The sequence below is a fragment of the Cucurbita pepo genome, chromosome 1, assembly GCF_057944985.1.
Source record: "Cucurbita pepo subsp. pepo isolate OVF chromosome 1, ASM5794498v1, whole genome shotgun sequence".
In the NCBI taxonomy this organism is placed as follows: Eukaryota; Viridiplantae; Streptophyta; class Magnoliopsida; order Cucurbitales; family Cucurbitaceae; genus Cucurbita; species Cucurbita pepo.
The window spans coordinates 6,785,032-6,799,942 of record NC_141798.1 but is presented as its reverse complement, the minus strand read 5'-3'; the positions used below and the strand labels follow the sequence as shown (position 1 = coordinate 6,799,942).

The 14,911-nt window shown below is 36.3% G+C and overlaps 3 protein-coding genes across 3 annotated transcripts; all 3 read right to left on the bottom strand.

Moving 5' to 3' along the window:
* Positions 1 to 866: 866 nt before the first annotated feature.
* On the bottom strand, positions 867 to 3,662 carry LOC111787424 (beta-phenylalanine coenzyme A ligase). The gene is made up of 5 exons (XM_023667384.2): positions 2,410 to 3,662; positions 1,990 to 2,255; positions 1,844 to 1,911; positions 1,430 to 1,532; positions 867 to 1,103 (listed from the first exon to the last, which is right to left on the bottom strand). The coding sequence occupies exons 1-5, from the start codon at positions 3,536 to 3,538 to the stop codon at positions 978 to 980; spliced, it is 1,692 nt and encodes a 563-aa protein (XP_023523152.2). The 5' UTR covers positions 3,539 to 3,662; the 3' UTR covers positions 867 to 977.
* Positions 3,663 to 5,185: 1,523 nt separating this feature from the next.
* On the bottom strand, positions 5,186 to 9,037 carry LOC111802017 (NAC domain-containing protein 53). The gene is made up of 6 exons (XM_023686279.2): positions 8,680 to 9,037; positions 8,284 to 8,561; positions 7,963 to 8,157; positions 6,203 to 6,733; positions 6,001 to 6,121; positions 5,186 to 5,905 (listed from the first exon to the last, which is right to left on the bottom strand). Exons 1-6 carry the CDS (start codon positions 8,843 to 8,845, stop codon positions 5,499 to 5,501), a joined length of 1,698 nt encoding a protein of 565 aa, XP_023542047.2. The 5' UTR covers positions 8,846 to 9,037; the 3' UTR covers positions 5,186 to 5,498.
* Positions 9,038 to 9,767: 730 nt separating this feature from the next.
* Positions 9,768 to 13,788, bottom strand: LOC111803491 (NAC domain containing protein 50). Its single transcript, XM_023687925.2, has 4 exons — positions 13,420 to 13,788; positions 12,850 to 13,139; positions 12,342 to 12,584; positions 9,768 to 10,722 (listed from the first exon to the last, which is right to left on the bottom strand). The coding sequence occupies exons 1-4, from the start codon at positions 13,640 to 13,642 to the stop codon at positions 10,138 to 10,140; spliced, it is 1,341 nt and encodes a 446-aa protein (XP_023543693.1). The 5' UTR covers positions 13,643 to 13,788; the 3' UTR covers positions 9,768 to 10,137.
* Between the last annotated feature and the right edge of the window lie 1,123 nt (positions 13,789 to 14,911).

The window sequence follows — 14,911 nt, the reverse complement described above, 5'->3', positions numbered from 1 at the left end:
AAATTGAGATTAACGACCTTACAATAAGATGTAAGATAGTAAACAAATATGTAATGTGTTAACACTGTTAAACTATTCTTTATCTTATATTCCTATATAATGGTTAATTAGAAATTATTAGAAAACCCCAAAAAAATATTAGAGAAATTAACCAACCACAATTTAATATAATTAAAAGGATGAGAGAAGAATAAAATTACTAGTAAATCTATTATTTGATCTAAAATTTAAAAAATTACTAGTAAATCTCTAATCAATTTTACTTTAATTTGAAATTAATTTTATATCTAATATAGACACATTTACAAGCCACGTGTCGTCTTTCTCTGAAGTTATGGCAATGAACCGCGTGAGTCAAAGTGGTGCTTGTGCTTGTTTTATTAATCATTACATAAATTCTTCAGACGGAGAATTTCAAAATAATTTTTTATTTATGACCAATAGGCAATTGACACAACATTGAACCTTCTAGAGATACTTATTTATTTATTTTATTTTTTCAATATATAAAATGTTCACTTTTTAATACGACTTATTATTATCATCATATTTAATAAATAAGTAAATTATAAAAAAAAAAAAAAATTATTAAGAACAATAATTAAAATTTGAATCCAATTCCACAAAATTAAAACTCCAAAAATGAATGGATTTGCGTTAGTGGAAAATTATATCTAATTTCATCCCTTCAATTCTAAAGCTTAGAATGACAAATGGCAGTTCCTTTTGTGGATTATATAATATGGTTCCTTAGAAATCATATTAACATTACCATATGCTCCCATAGGAAATAAATAAATAATAATCCCAATCTCTTGAAATTTTACCTTTTTTGAGTGAAAGTCAGATGAATTCACAACCATACATTTGGAATATATAGGTGAATTTTTGTTATTAATTATTATTATTATATGGTTCAAAGTGATCTCCCATCATATATTATAGATATCATATGAATAATTTATTTTGAAGGGTCTTTAGAGTTTGGACAAAACCTGTTGTTTGAGTTGTGAGACAAGATCCTTCCTCAAGATTTTGCCTGCAAGTGACCTTGGAATGCTACTCATGAATCTCACCCCTCTTATCTTCTTGTAGGCTGCCACCTGAAAATTTTCACTCCTTTAATTACAGTAATTTTTTAAATAAGAACAGTACTAATCTTCATAATTTGAAGCAATTTTTTCAATTTAGATTAGATTAATGATCATAATCATGATCAAAACAACACTAATTATTTATTTTAATTCATATTTATGGTGTGATAGCTGTCCGCGTCATTTCCTAATTAAAGCAGGAGAAAATGGATACATTTGGAGGGTTGCGTGGGCTAGGGCTGATCCATTTGAGACTGGGCCCATTTGAGAATGGACCCATTTGAGATTGGGCCCAATTAGGGCAAAATTAGGAGATGGGTGCAAAGAGGAAGTACCTGGGAAGCGACAAATTGGATGACCTGTTCTTCTGTGAGCTTACAACTGGGTGCTTTCACCACACAAGCCACCGGAATCTGGCCGGCTGCTTCATCCTCAGCTCTGCAAACACGGTACAGTCTCTATATTCAATTCATAGGTTCATTATTTAGGGAATGATCCTGAGTTTATGAGTGAAGAATACTATCTACATTCGTATGTAGGCCTCTTTGGGAAGCCGAAAAGAAAGGCTTATGCTCAAGGTGGTATGTTCATTATTTAGAGAATGATCTTGAGTTTATGAGTAAAGAATACTATTTACATCCGTATGTAGGCCTCTTGGGAAGCCCAAAAGAAAGGCTTATGCTCAAAGTGGTATCTTCATCTAACACATTAAAGAGAAAAGAAAATTAGGAGAAAGAGATTAAACTCACGGTATAACGGCAGCATCTAGAATTTCTGTATGGCTCAAAAGAATTGTTTCCAGTTCAGCTGGAGCAACCTTCGTTGAAAATTTTGAAGTTCTTGAGCTTAATCAGAGTATGATACGATATAATTGAGGTGAGGCGTTTGTTTGTACCTGATATCCATTGTGTTTGATCAGTTCCTTGATTCGATCAACGATGTAAAGGAAGCCATCTTCGTCTATGTATCCGAGATCTCCTGTTTTCATCCATCCTTCTTTATCCATGGTGGCTTCTGTTGCTTCCTTGTTTCTGAGATATTCTTTCATAATTGTTGGACTCTTCAGCCACACTTCGCCTTCCTTCATCGGCGGTTGTCCCTCTCCTGTTTCAATGTCTACGATCTTTGCACAAAATCTCGGCATCAACATTCCACATGAACCTTGTTAGGAATGTGAATCAATGATTAAATTTACAACAATTTTGGATTCAACAGTAAATTTGTAGTCACTTGTTCGATCTAATACCTAATTTCAGATCCACAAATGAAAGACTTAAGAATTAATTTGAATTGGTGATTGCTAATGTTGTAGTACCTGGATGAGCTCTTGCGTCTTTGTCTGTAATCATGCAAGTCGCTGCGCCGGTACTCTCTGTTAAGCCATATCCTGGCCGAAGCTCCACCCATGGAAATTTCTCTCGGAAAGCTTCTTCTACGTCTTTTCCCAGCGGTGCAGCTCCAGATCCAATACGTCTCAGCGATGATAAGTCTGAACCACTGCTCGATTTCACTAGCCCTAAGATCACCGGAGGTACTGCCGGTATGTTATTGACTTTGTACGTTTCAATAGCGTCGATCATGGACTGGAAATTGAATCTCTGCATCAAAACAATGGTAGTTCCTCTGCAGAAGAGTCCGAGTCCGAAGAAGACGAGGCCGTAGATGTGAAACATCGGAACGAAGCACAAAAACACGTCGTCTTGAGAGGAACTCGCGTCCACGTACCAGGTTAGAAGTTCGATAACTGAGATAAGATTTGAATGCGTTAGAACAACACCTTTACTCGTCCCGGTAGTTCCCGACGAGTACAAGATAGCCGCTGTATCCGACTGAGTGATTTTCGTTTTCGGCATTTGCTCAAACGATTCGATACAGGATTCGATCAACTCTTCAACCGACAAAACATCGCCATAAGAAGGCCGAGTAGTTAGAATCGTCGGTATTCCAGTCGGAATCAATTTGTGAAGCTCCTCGGGAGCCGAGATAGCGAGTTTCGCACATGAATCGCTCACTTGCTTTCCGATTTCCGACGCAGTATTTACAGGATTAGCCGTCGTTATCACCGCACCAATCGACAACACAGCCAAACAGATCACCGGATACAAAACAGAATTCGCGGATAAAACGAACACCACATCGCCTTTTCGAACTCCAAGTGCGTGATAAAGTCCGTAAGCGAGGGAACGAGTCGACGCACTGAGTTTTCCATAAGTAACTCGCGAGCTCGTGACCGAGTCGATAAGAGCAACTCGCGATTCGGCCGTCGGAAACTGCGATAAAACGAAAGTAGCCGTGTCGAGGTCTGGACTGGTGGAGATCTTAGGAGCTTCATCAAGCTGGACGAGTGAATGATAAACCGCAGTATTCACATTGTAACCACCCGGAGAGTTCATCGGCCGAAAGTCTACGGCGGCCGGAGCAGTGCAGGATTCTTCGCGGGACATATTTTTGCGTCGACGAGTGAAGGTTCAAAAATCGGTTATCAGTGAGTGCAAAAGGTATCAGAAACAGGATGACAAACTTGTGATGCCTTTGGGCGACATAATCGACGTTTCCTTTATTTATTTATTTATTTATTTATTTTCGTCTTTTACTTTAAAAAAAAAAAAAAAAAAAAAAAGCAAGACAACGAAATGTGGGGTTTTAATTATTTTTTGAACAAATTTATATATACTCGGCCGGCCAAAATTATGGTTAAATTATACCAAAATTAGAAAGAAGTTTCATTTTTAAGCTTAGATTTTAATTAGGGCTGAAAATATTTATTTCTTAAAATTATATATATATATATATATATATATATATACACCCCAATTTATTACCTAATTTCTACTCCCTCAACTAGAATTTTGTATTTTGTGTTAATAAATTTTTGATATTCAGCGCTATAAAAAAATAATCCCATCGCAGAAATCCGAACATTTATCTATACATTCATGAGATAGATCAGCCGTGATTCCCTCGATACGAAAAGAATTATGCACTTCAATCATAAACTAATTCTCTTTCTCTAAAAATATAGAAGGAGGGAGTCTGTGCGCCAATATCTGCCATAAAAGGGCCAAGCCATAACACCAATATCCGCCATAAAAGGGTCAAGCCATAACAGATGTGAAGCTATACGATTCAATTCCAACATAATTACTCTCATATATATATATATATATATATATATATATCCATATTTATTGGTTAAATTTCTTTGAATTATAATTTATAAAGCGCGTTTAATATTATTCTTATTCCAACTCATTATTCTAACTCCCTCTAGTGTAATTACTATTTTGAGTTTTTGATTGAATCTTATTTTAGTTATGATTTTTAAATTATAAATTAAAATTTTAATCTTGTTTATTTAGTATTTATTAATTTATATGGCATAAAATTATAAAGTTCAGAATTTTATTAGTAATTTGTAAAATTTAATGAAAATTCAAATATTAATTTAACAACAATGGTAAATGAATGATGAATAATGAGACAAATCCATTGGAATTGAGCTTATGTTTGCAAATACATGACTTATTATGCTCTACACTTTTCTACAAACAAAAACATAAAAACAAATGTGTGTAATTAATATCAAAAAAAGATTAATTTTTTTTTTTTTTTTTGTTAATTTGATAAAAACGAGGATCACAGTTCACATACCTACTTTAACTACTGAGTTATGCTCTGATTTAATAATAATACATTTGCTTTCCTAACATGTAACATATTTTGGAACAAATAAATCGTCTGTACTTTTTTAATTGCCAGCTAACTTTGATGCAGATGTATTAATGGAACATTATTACATAGTTGAAAATGACGGTGGCTAATTTAGAACTTATTTCATAACCTTTTTTGTTTTTGATAATTATGCTTTTTTCATTTTTTGTTAAAGATAACATTTATTTTTAAAAACTTTAAAACTAAAATCGACTCAAATTTCGAAATTTCAAATAAAGAAACTGTATCGAGAAAAAGAAAAGTCAACAGTTAAACAAAGACGGAAGAGGTTTAGAAGGAAGAATTGTTCGAGTAAATCATATGGCAATTCATGATATTAACGACACCATACAAATGAACTTCGAACTCATAAACACTGATTGATTTGAAAGTATATACCACTGGAAATCCTTATGGCATAGCCAGAGGAGACAGATTTTGCTTATTCAAGATTACAATGGTTCATCCAAAGAAGTTCGCAACCTTTACTCTCATAAAATGGTAAGTACAGCAAAGCCCTGCAACTATCAACTCTGGAAAGTTAAGAGGTTGAAAAGCAAAAGAAGAGAGAGATAAAAGGTTAGCAAACAATTCGTTCACAGTTGGTCTAAATGTGGTTGTATTTGGGAGCCTAGAAAGTTTCTAAACAACCAGCTAAAGCTGATACTACTACAAATTTTCAAACTCGACGAGTCACCTTGAACGGATGCAGCTTCCAACTTTGAAACTCACCGATAGGATTAGAACCCAGAACAAGATGAAGAAGTACATGAAGTAGCGAGACATCAGAGGTCCTGACTTGCTGGAATGTACACCAGTAGTTGGTAACAGCTGAGACGAATCGATGTCACATTCGATGATCCCGTACAAATAGATAAAGTTGAGGTCTGAATTCTTGCCATACAAGTTGTTCACTTCCTCTCCATTTAGTGCCATGTTTCTTATGATAATCATGCCTGCAGTGACACGAACCGAACTTGAAGCTTGTGGAGCTGAATTGAGATGGATTCCAGCATCTTTTGAAGTGAACTGTGAAGCAAATGGAGCAGGAATGCTGCCCAGCATATGGCTTGTATGTTTGAGGAATGGATACTTGATGTCTGGCACGAGAATATAAATATGGTAAGAGTTAACGAACCAAAAACGTCGCAAGTGTCTGAACGGAACGGATAAAATAGAAACTGATTGAACTCACCTGATTCTGCTTTTGGATCCTCCGGTTTTTGCATAGAGGAGGAGGAGGAGGCTTCATTATCGTGACGTAAATCTGCAGTATGTGTGCAGGAAGATGCATGTTCAGTAGCATCACGAGCGACCTAATGACATACGCATTAGTGAGAAGTAAATTCAATGTCACAAGACAATAAAACTAAGTGGTGAAATGAAGCAATATTGACCTCTGAAACAACTGCTTGATCAGGAACAGAACTGTCACTTCCGAGAATTTCAGAAGGATCGAAAGACATATCTTCATTTTCACCGTCTGCGTCGAAGAAGGTAAGATACTCCTCAAGCACGTCAAAAGCAGCAGGATCACTTTCAGTAGGGTTTGAGAGCTCATTGGATTCCAAAAGTAGTTCATCACTAAAAGAAAGATTATCAGAAGCACTAAAGAATGGCTCGTTCAATACGTAACGACCATCCACATCACCAGCATCGACCTCATCAGCAGCATTAGCATCAGCATCATTGCTCGACTCAGCAAGATACTCATGTTTGACCAATCTATCGCGTAACCCACACTCGTCTGGTAGAACAAATAACGTCTGTCCATCAGGAAGCTCTGATGTCTCACATATGCCAACTGCAGCCTTTTGATCATCTTCAATGAAATTGTCAGGCTGCTCAATTGAGTTGCTGGTCTCACCATAATAGAAGTTAAATGGTGGGGGCGGAGCAGTTTCAGATAGAATACCTTCATCAACATTCTGTGGAAAAGAGTTCAACAAAATAGTGATTTATCAAACAGGAAACGATCACGAAGCCATCCACTTCAGTAAACAGAAATCATGGATAAATAGTCTATATCTCAAGGACTAAGGCATGTTGGGTTATGGGGATCCATATCATACAGTTTTTCTCTTTCATTTCCTAGGTTTGACGACGATATAGACTCGTACAACATAACTTAGCTACAAGAATGTCAAATAGTGAACTGAAATGTTAATCATTCTTCTTAATATGTTGCTTTTGACACATTCTTTTATAAGAAAGTTCCAAGCCTAGTAACTTACAAAACAGTAAAGCCATAGTCCAGCTCAATTTAGCATGCTTCTGAAAATTGTTCAAATAAATTGTAGTCAGTTCTCACTCTTTTTCACCCACCGTCCTAATTTCTTTACATTGTCTCATGTTTCCCATAATTAATATTTTTTTTTTCATTTATTAATCTCGCAAATCTGTCTAGTTTCTCACTACATTTTCCACCTGATAGCTATCTCTATGACACCAACATGCACATCATTTTTTCAAGAAACAGATTTCACTGATGTCTAAAACTACAAAATAAGGGCATAGGCCCAAAAAGGGAGTTGCAAAAGATTTCTCCAATTGGTCAAAAGCATAGAGAGATCATAAGAGCAGTAAGTAGACGTACGCTTGCACCAAGACATAGCAAGAAAGACAATTTGTGACCAACTCCTACCACATCACAGGCAAGGTTATACAAACTTGATCTGTTAGCCACTCGCTCGTTTAAATTTTAATCCTAACCAACATGTATATAAGTGGTTTCGACATTTAAAAACATTAACTCTAAGTTTCAGGTAGCATCGTCCATGGTCATAAGGGTTTTTGCTTCAGGCCTAAAGGGTTCTAGAAGCTTATCACTTATACTTCAACGGTTTTGGAGTATTTTACCCTCTTCTTGAATCGTTCAATCATAGTTTACAATTCATGCTCAACCACATACTATTCACTCAACAATTGGGCAAACATTCCTAATAACCTCAGGCAATTGATTAGCGATCATTTTACGTGTTCAAAAGTTCAGGTTCCTTTCAAATCTTCAGCAGTTCTCATATAGATCTACCCATAATCCCCTTCAACACATTCTATGTCATATTTCTGAAACACTTCCTGACGGCAGATATACTACACAGCCATTTCACTTGAAGAGGCGAGTACTTTATAAAATATGACATGGTAAAGTGCATACCTCGCTGAAGTCGTCGCCTTCAACATGAACCCCTCCACCGCCTAGCAATTCATCAGCCACTTGTTCATCACCAGGTACCAGAGGCAGCTCTTCGTTTGCTTCCCATTCCTCCTCAATAAAAGGGGCACCATATTGTTCTCCATTTTTTGGTCCAGTACCACTCTTCTGAAATATCCTACATAGCACAAACGCATCCTTCCAACCCAACAAAGAAACCAAAAGATCCCAAGAAAATTACAACATCATCTTCCAAAAAGGAACAAATCACGAATCGAAGAGACAAAAAAGAGAGAAGGGGCTAAAACTTCGCCCTATTCTAACCTGAACAATTGAAAATTTTGCCATCTCCTCGTCAGTGAGTTTGTATTCGTGCATCACCCAATTGGTGCGTGCACCACGAGGAGCCCGCCCAATATGATACACAAGGGTCTTCTTCATTCCAACAGTCGTCGAGTTATGACGAACCGGCCTGTCCTTTCCCGTTGTCTTCCAGTACCCTTTCTCCGTAGCCCTATTAGTCCTCGAACTATTGCCATATTTCCTATCCAAAGCACTGAAGAAGTACCACTCCAAATCTCTAGTTTTCAGCTTCGACTTCCCTGACAAAGCCCACGATACAACTTCAATTCCACACAAATCCGAAAGAGGAGAAAAATAATTGAAAAAAAAATCAAACACAAATCTCAACAACAGGAGAAGGGAGGGGGGGTGGTTAACCAGGGAGATCCCAGGGTTCTGATTTGTAGATATCAATGACCGAAATAGGGTCAAGACGAAAGGGTTTTCCAGAGACTTTGCGCTTCAGGTAGTAACTGACGAGCTCTTCATCGGTTGGGTGGAATCGGAACCCCGGTGCCAACGAAGTAGCAGAATCTCGACCCATAAATCAAGCAAAATTGGATTTAGGGTTTTGGAATGAAACAGAAAATTCAGATTTGAGATTAGAATCGAATCGAATTGGAGGAGAAATTAAGAAGTTGAAGAGTTAGGGTTACGGTTTGTTCGTTCGGAAGGGGAAATTTTAAAAAAAAAATCTCGAAACGAGGCGGAGAGGGAGAGAGATATGTATAGAGAAATGTCCGTGGAAAAGTCGACTCCGAGGAGGGGGAATGCTACTGTCACATGTGTCGACAAATAAAAGCGTCACAGCGCCTACGTGTCAATAACAGACTTTTTCGATAATTGGATCAACGTGTGTGGCAATGCTGTTGACGGTGACACGTGGGTGACACTAAAATGTCCAATCATCTGTTAACAAAATTCTTGTTGACGTGTCTTGGGTTAGTTTTAGTTACTTTACCTAACTTATTATAAATAATAATAATAATAAAATATAAAAAATATAAAAAATAAAAGAAAAAGTAACTAATAAGAATCAACTTTTTTACCTTTCACTTTATTTTACTATTTATTTCTGTTTACTTTTCTTTATAAAAAAAAAAATGTATCTAACTTAAAACAAATTTTCTAACATATCCTTAAGAGAATTTAAATAGAATATCTTTTTTATTTCACCTTTAAAAAAAAGTAAAGTAATTTTTTAATACGTTAAAAGTACATATGTCTAGTCAGATCCTCGTGCTAATTTTGACTTCATCTAACTTTACACGTGATGTATATATAATAGAAATATTCTTTTAAAATAAGAATATTCATGAATTTATAAAAATATCGAATAGATAAAAAGTTCATTCATGACAAACTAGAAAGTTGGAAGACCGAGCAAATTTAACGTAATAAGCTCAGTAAATAAACATGAAATAAGAAGTAAATTTGAAGGGTAAGAAAAGAAAAGGAAGTAAAAATGACTGGAAATGGGGGGTTAAATTAATAGTTAAGACAACCTTATTTCATGAAATGCCAGCAGCTGAGAAGTTGAAGTTAACAACATCATCAATGGTCTTTAGGCATAGCATAACATGAAGTTCTAACATGGGTTGAAGTTCTTCCAAATTTAAAGGCTTCACTAAATTGATACTCTTACAACACAGCTTAGTTGCTTATTCAACTGAACTAGTTATATTAGTAGCTACTACAACAGCCCGGATTCGAATGCCGATAAAGTACAAAGAGAGCAGAATGGTAGCAACAATTTACAGGGCATAGCCATAGGGTGTTGTCGACATCGTTACGGTCTCCTTATTCAGCATGGTAATCCAGGATTCAAGGATGATATTAATTATTATCATACTTCGACTTCAAATCACTAATTTCCTTATTCAACACGACAATCCGGGATTGAAGGATACTAATCATGGCTCGAGCGCTCAACAGCTCAAACTTCAGTGTCTCCCTTTCCATAGATGTCTTGTGGATCTCATGTTGCAAATCTTGGATGAATTTCAGGATGCTTGGATGAACAGATGAACTAAGATCTGAGGTTTCTAATGCAGGTGGAGGAGCAGGAGTATCCTTCGGTTCTGCAGATTCTAATAGTGAATATTCCACTAAGGTAGAAAGGAAATTCTTTGTTGTTGGTGTTGTCGCACTCGTCGTCGTTACATCCGTCACGGTTTCAGATAAGCTGAGCTCTTCATTTGACATGGATGAGTTCTCAGAACCTTTGGAAAATTCAGAGCTTAGGTCACTTTGCCGCCTTCGTTTATACTTCATTAGCGGGAAGGGTTTAGGATTAGCAATAATGGAGGGTGGGGTATAATCCTCCAAGTTCTCACTTTTGCACATAAACAAAAAGTTGTGAGAGTTTCTTGGAGGATCCTTCGATATAACAGGATCTTTACTGATGAAATGAGTTTTTTCCTGGCGAAACAACACAAAAATGTAACTTATCTTAGGGACAAGAAACCAAAAATGAAAGGCACTTTCAGAAATGTCAACCGACCGTCATGAAGTCGATGTAAAATACATGAACGAATACCCTCACTACATGTGCATTTTCCTGGAAAACGTTTCGAAAAACAACCCGACAAACAAACTCAATTACGCCTTACAAGATGAGTAAACAAAGAGTGATGCACCCCATTGCACAATAGTTGGGTAGATTTCATCTATCAATGAAATTGTTCCTTAATCCAAAAAGAAACAGATAAAGATACTAAAAAGAACCCTCTTTTATCCAATTGATTTTCTAAGAGACATTCTCAACTTTATGGTAACGAATAATCATGGAACCTTCTCAACCTTCCTATGAGATAAGGAAACGGATTCAAAAACCATAGGGCACAACTTTTTCCATGAGAGCTGAAGAAATGGAAGCTTACATACATTCTGAAGTTTTTGGTACCATGGATATTACTTCAATTTTCGACCATTCGATCATTTGGCAAGTAAGGTTTGAGACTCTCGACTGAAATTCGGTATGAAGGATGAAGGGTAGTGTATATTCTCCCAGAATCGCTATATCCTCGGATTCCTGCTTCTTTCGAAGATGGCAGGAGTGACAGACTAAAGCAATCTCCATTGAGGTCCTCGATTGTACACCATTTCCGACGCACAACATGCAGCCATATGGGTTCAACAGTCAAGTCTCCAGTTGGTATCCAAGTGTAGAAGGGGAATCTAACTTGGGAAGTAGGGAAGGCTACATACCAATTAAAGGAGAGTATGAAGGTCCAGGATCCATTTGCAAAGGAGCAACCAAGAAAATGTGACCTTGCAATCAGATTCTATCCGGGACAAGGTACACCGACTTGGGACGGGTGCCTCCTTCGTATCAAAGTTCCACATCCCCATGAAAACTTTCACTCTTTTTAAGGATACCTACCATGAGAAATGCTATTGAGTAAAGAGGAGCACAAAGAAGCACGCCGGACGGCTAAACCTTTCAGCTCCTTTCTTGTGCACCTTTTGCTTGCAGGTTAGATCAAGGGCTGTAAAGCCATGACCTATCTAAATTATATCCTTGTTTGCAATTCCAAATCACGTATCTTAGCCCACTGTCTGTCCTTTCCCCCATTAAACTACTTTTCATTGAAAATTAGTAGTTTCTAATTTCCCAACCCTACTCATTCGGTGCAGTGCAGCGAAGTAATTACTATGGCAATAATAATTAACACTTATAATTCACCGTGATTAGTCAGCATTGATGATGCATATAAACCAAATCAACAAAACAAAACAAAACAAAACAAAAAATCTTCGTATTTAAGCATGGGAGATGCATCCCTGGCTCGAAAAATATATACATGTCTAGAACAGGTTAGCTTGCTGCATCATAGAAAACAAACCTACATTTGATCAAATGTTTTAGATGCGTTATACCAAGGATTCTACACGATGTCGCGTAGATTTTTCTATATGCGGGTATGTAAAAAGAAGAAAATTACTAACTCTGTAACTCATTTATTCATATTATTCAAAACAAACTTCAGTACTTCGCATTGAAATGATTTCCTAACTAAGTTCGAAGAAACACATACCTGAATACCGTCCTTCCCTTCGTCACGTGCACCATTGTTACTACCCTCAGCAGCACAGACACTATTGCTGTTCCTTTCGGACTGTGCATCGTAACTAGCTATTTTACCATCAGCAATCTCTTCTCCAGGAATCAAAACTGATCCAGCATCATCCCATTCCTCCTCAATAAACGGTGCATAACGGTGTCCATTCGGGGGTCCTATATTACTTTTGTGGAATACTCTGCACAAAACATATGCATCCTTCTCCAAAGAAGAGGACGGCGGAGAAAGAGAGCTGAGTAAGAAGCTGAACTCCACATACAAATCCAAACACTATGTTTGCTGAAAAAAGTACATAAAAAAAATAACACTGAATCTTAAAATCGTCACTCGAACTCTAAACTTCACCTAAACATATTTTACAAGTATCAGAATCCGTACATTCCTTCGCTTTTCTAAAGCACAGCACAGCCGCCAAAACAACACAAAATGGACTGCTCATGGAAAATTTTCATGATGGCCTCACCTGCGAGCTTCCCGTTCCTGCTCCTGCTTTCTCCAGTTCTTCATCTACAAGCCTGTATTCATGCATGACCCAATTGGTCCGCTTGCCATCTGGTGCTCTACCACTATGGAACACTAATGTTTTCTTTAAGCCCACAATCCTTGAGTCATGGCGGACCGGCCGATCATTACCAGTGGCTTTCCAGTACCCTTGGCATGTAGCCCTGTTCATCCTAGCCCCATTTCCATATTTCTTGTCCAACAGACTAAAGAAGTAGTACTCTTGGTCCCTGCTCTTCAACCTTGACTTCCCTAAATATAACATTAAAGAACAAAACAAATCTAATTAAAGGACCTGGTTCAGAAACTCAATAAAGAAACATGCAGCCGCCAATTGACCATGGAAGCTTTATAAAAATGAGACCAGAAAGCAAGAAGGCCATTTAAAACTAAATTTCCATCAGTAAAAAAATCAATAGACGAGCGACCAACTAGCTACCCAAAATCAAGCCAGTAGACATATAAACCGAGCATAAATTTGAAGAATCAAAGAAGATGAGAAGAAAGAGTTCGTAAGCAGCAGCTAAGTTACCTGCGAGGTCCCAGGGCTCGCTCTTGTAGATATCGACCTCGGAAATAGCATTGAAACGGAAGGATTTTCCACAGACCTTCCGCTTAAGGTAGTAAATAACGAGCTCTTCATCGGTCGGATGAAACCTGAACCCCGGAGCTAGTGCTGTTGGTGCAGCTGCCTCTGCAGCGACGGGCTTCGTCGGAGCTAGAGGCGTTGATAAAGTCAAGGCTTCCGAACCCATTAGCGAGAATCTCGACTGGTTCTGCGAATTGGAACTACGAGCTCTGGAAATGGAGATTAGGGTTTCCAAAGGTTGAAGATAAGACTTTGATTGGTGCTGAAGAAACTACATAAAGATACCTTCAATTACAAGGGATTCTTTACGGGGAAAGACGAAACCAACCCTGGTTTTGAATTTTTATTTATTTATTTATTTATCTAAATTTGAATCTCCGATAATTACTTAAATTAAGCTATTTCATAATTAATTAAGTTATTTAATGATTTATTTAAGCTAGGATTGTTTAAAGTTTCTTACATTTTTTTTAAATATTTTTATAATAAATTAATTAGAATTAAATGTTTTATTCTATCGTATTACATAAAATATTAATTACCATTAAGGTGGAGAGTGATATTTAAACGACGACATTTTTTAATATATTTAATTATTTTTTTAGTTTACGTAGGGTAAGAATGAAAACGTTACTACAATATTTTGGATAATAATTAATATTTTTATACTTGTGTTCGGTTTGACTTCAGTGCATTTAATAGTTGATAGATCTTGAACGGTTATCTTGAGTTTTAGATCGAACTAATCATTGACACAAATAGTTCATAGATACGACATATTCGCCCCTCCCTCCCCCAATTGCAAGACAGTATGGTTTTGACTAAAAGATTTTTACGTCAATATTACCAAATATAAACTTTTAACAAATTTTTATCGTTTTCAAAATTTTAATTTAATTCTGGTAGCTTAATCGAGCCACTAAAATTATTTCTAAATTGACGTTTTTATCCCTCTAATACTCCCACGAAAAATTATCCGTTCGTTACCAAAAAAAAAAAAAAACATGTGAATGTTGTAACTAGATGTGTCGTTTTTTTTTTTTTTTTTGCAAATATAACGAAAAAAATAAGACACTAATTATCGAGGTATGAGTATGGCGCACGATAGCCGATGTTGGGACTTAGCCTGTAAGGCAAGCAACCGTTGCATCATTTTCCATTATACAAATCCACCAACTTATCGATTTATATTGTTTTTTTATTTTACGTTAACTTATATTCGTAAAATAATTTTAATTTCATTTCTATTATTTTTTAAATCATCTGATTAATTTATTTATAAAAATAATTTATTTTTACTTCTGAAGTTTGACAAATCACAATAATTTTATTAAAAATTTTAAATTTTATAGGGACTAAATTGCAATTAACCTTAAACTATGAGAACTAAATTTAATTTTTTGAGATTATATGGACTAATAATAAAATTTGAGAA

Coding starts and splice junctions, on each gene's coding strand:
- LOC111787424 (XM_023667384.2), bottom strand. CDS start 3,538: ATGTCCCGCGAAGAATCCTGCACTGCTCCGGCCGCCGTAGACTTTCGG. Junction 2,256..2,409: donor AGACGCAAGAGCTCATCCAG/GTACTACAACAT, acceptor ATTCCTAACAAG/GTTCATGTGGAATGTTGATG. Junction 1,533..1,843: donor CTAGATGCTGCCGTTATACC/GTGAGTTTAATC, acceptor CCGTGTTTGCAG/AGCTGAGGATGAAGCAGCCG.
- LOC111802017 (XM_023686279.2), bottom strand. CDS start 8,845: ATGGGTCGAGATTCTGCTACTTCGTTGGCACCGGGGTTCCGATTCCAC. Junction 8,562..8,679: donor AGAACCCTGGGATCTCCCTG/GTTAACCACCCC, acceptor GGGCTTTGTCAG/GGAAGTCGAAGCTGAAAACT. Junction 8,158..8,283: donor CAAAATTTTCAATTGTTCAG/GTTAGAATAGGG, acceptor TTGGGTTGGAAG/GATGCGTTTGTGCTATGTAG.
- LOC111803491 (XM_023687925.2), bottom strand. CDS start 13,642: ATGGGTTCGGAAGCCTTGACTTTATCAACGCCTCTAGCTCCGACGAAG. Junction 12,585..12,849: donor CAGGAACGGGAAGCTCGCAG/GTGAGGCCATCA, acceptor TCTTTGGAGAAG/GATGCATATGTTTTGTGCAG. Junction 10,723..12,341: donor AAGGGAAGGACGGTATTCAG/GTATGTGTTTCT, acceptor TTGTTTCGCCAG/GAAAAAACTCATTTCATCAG.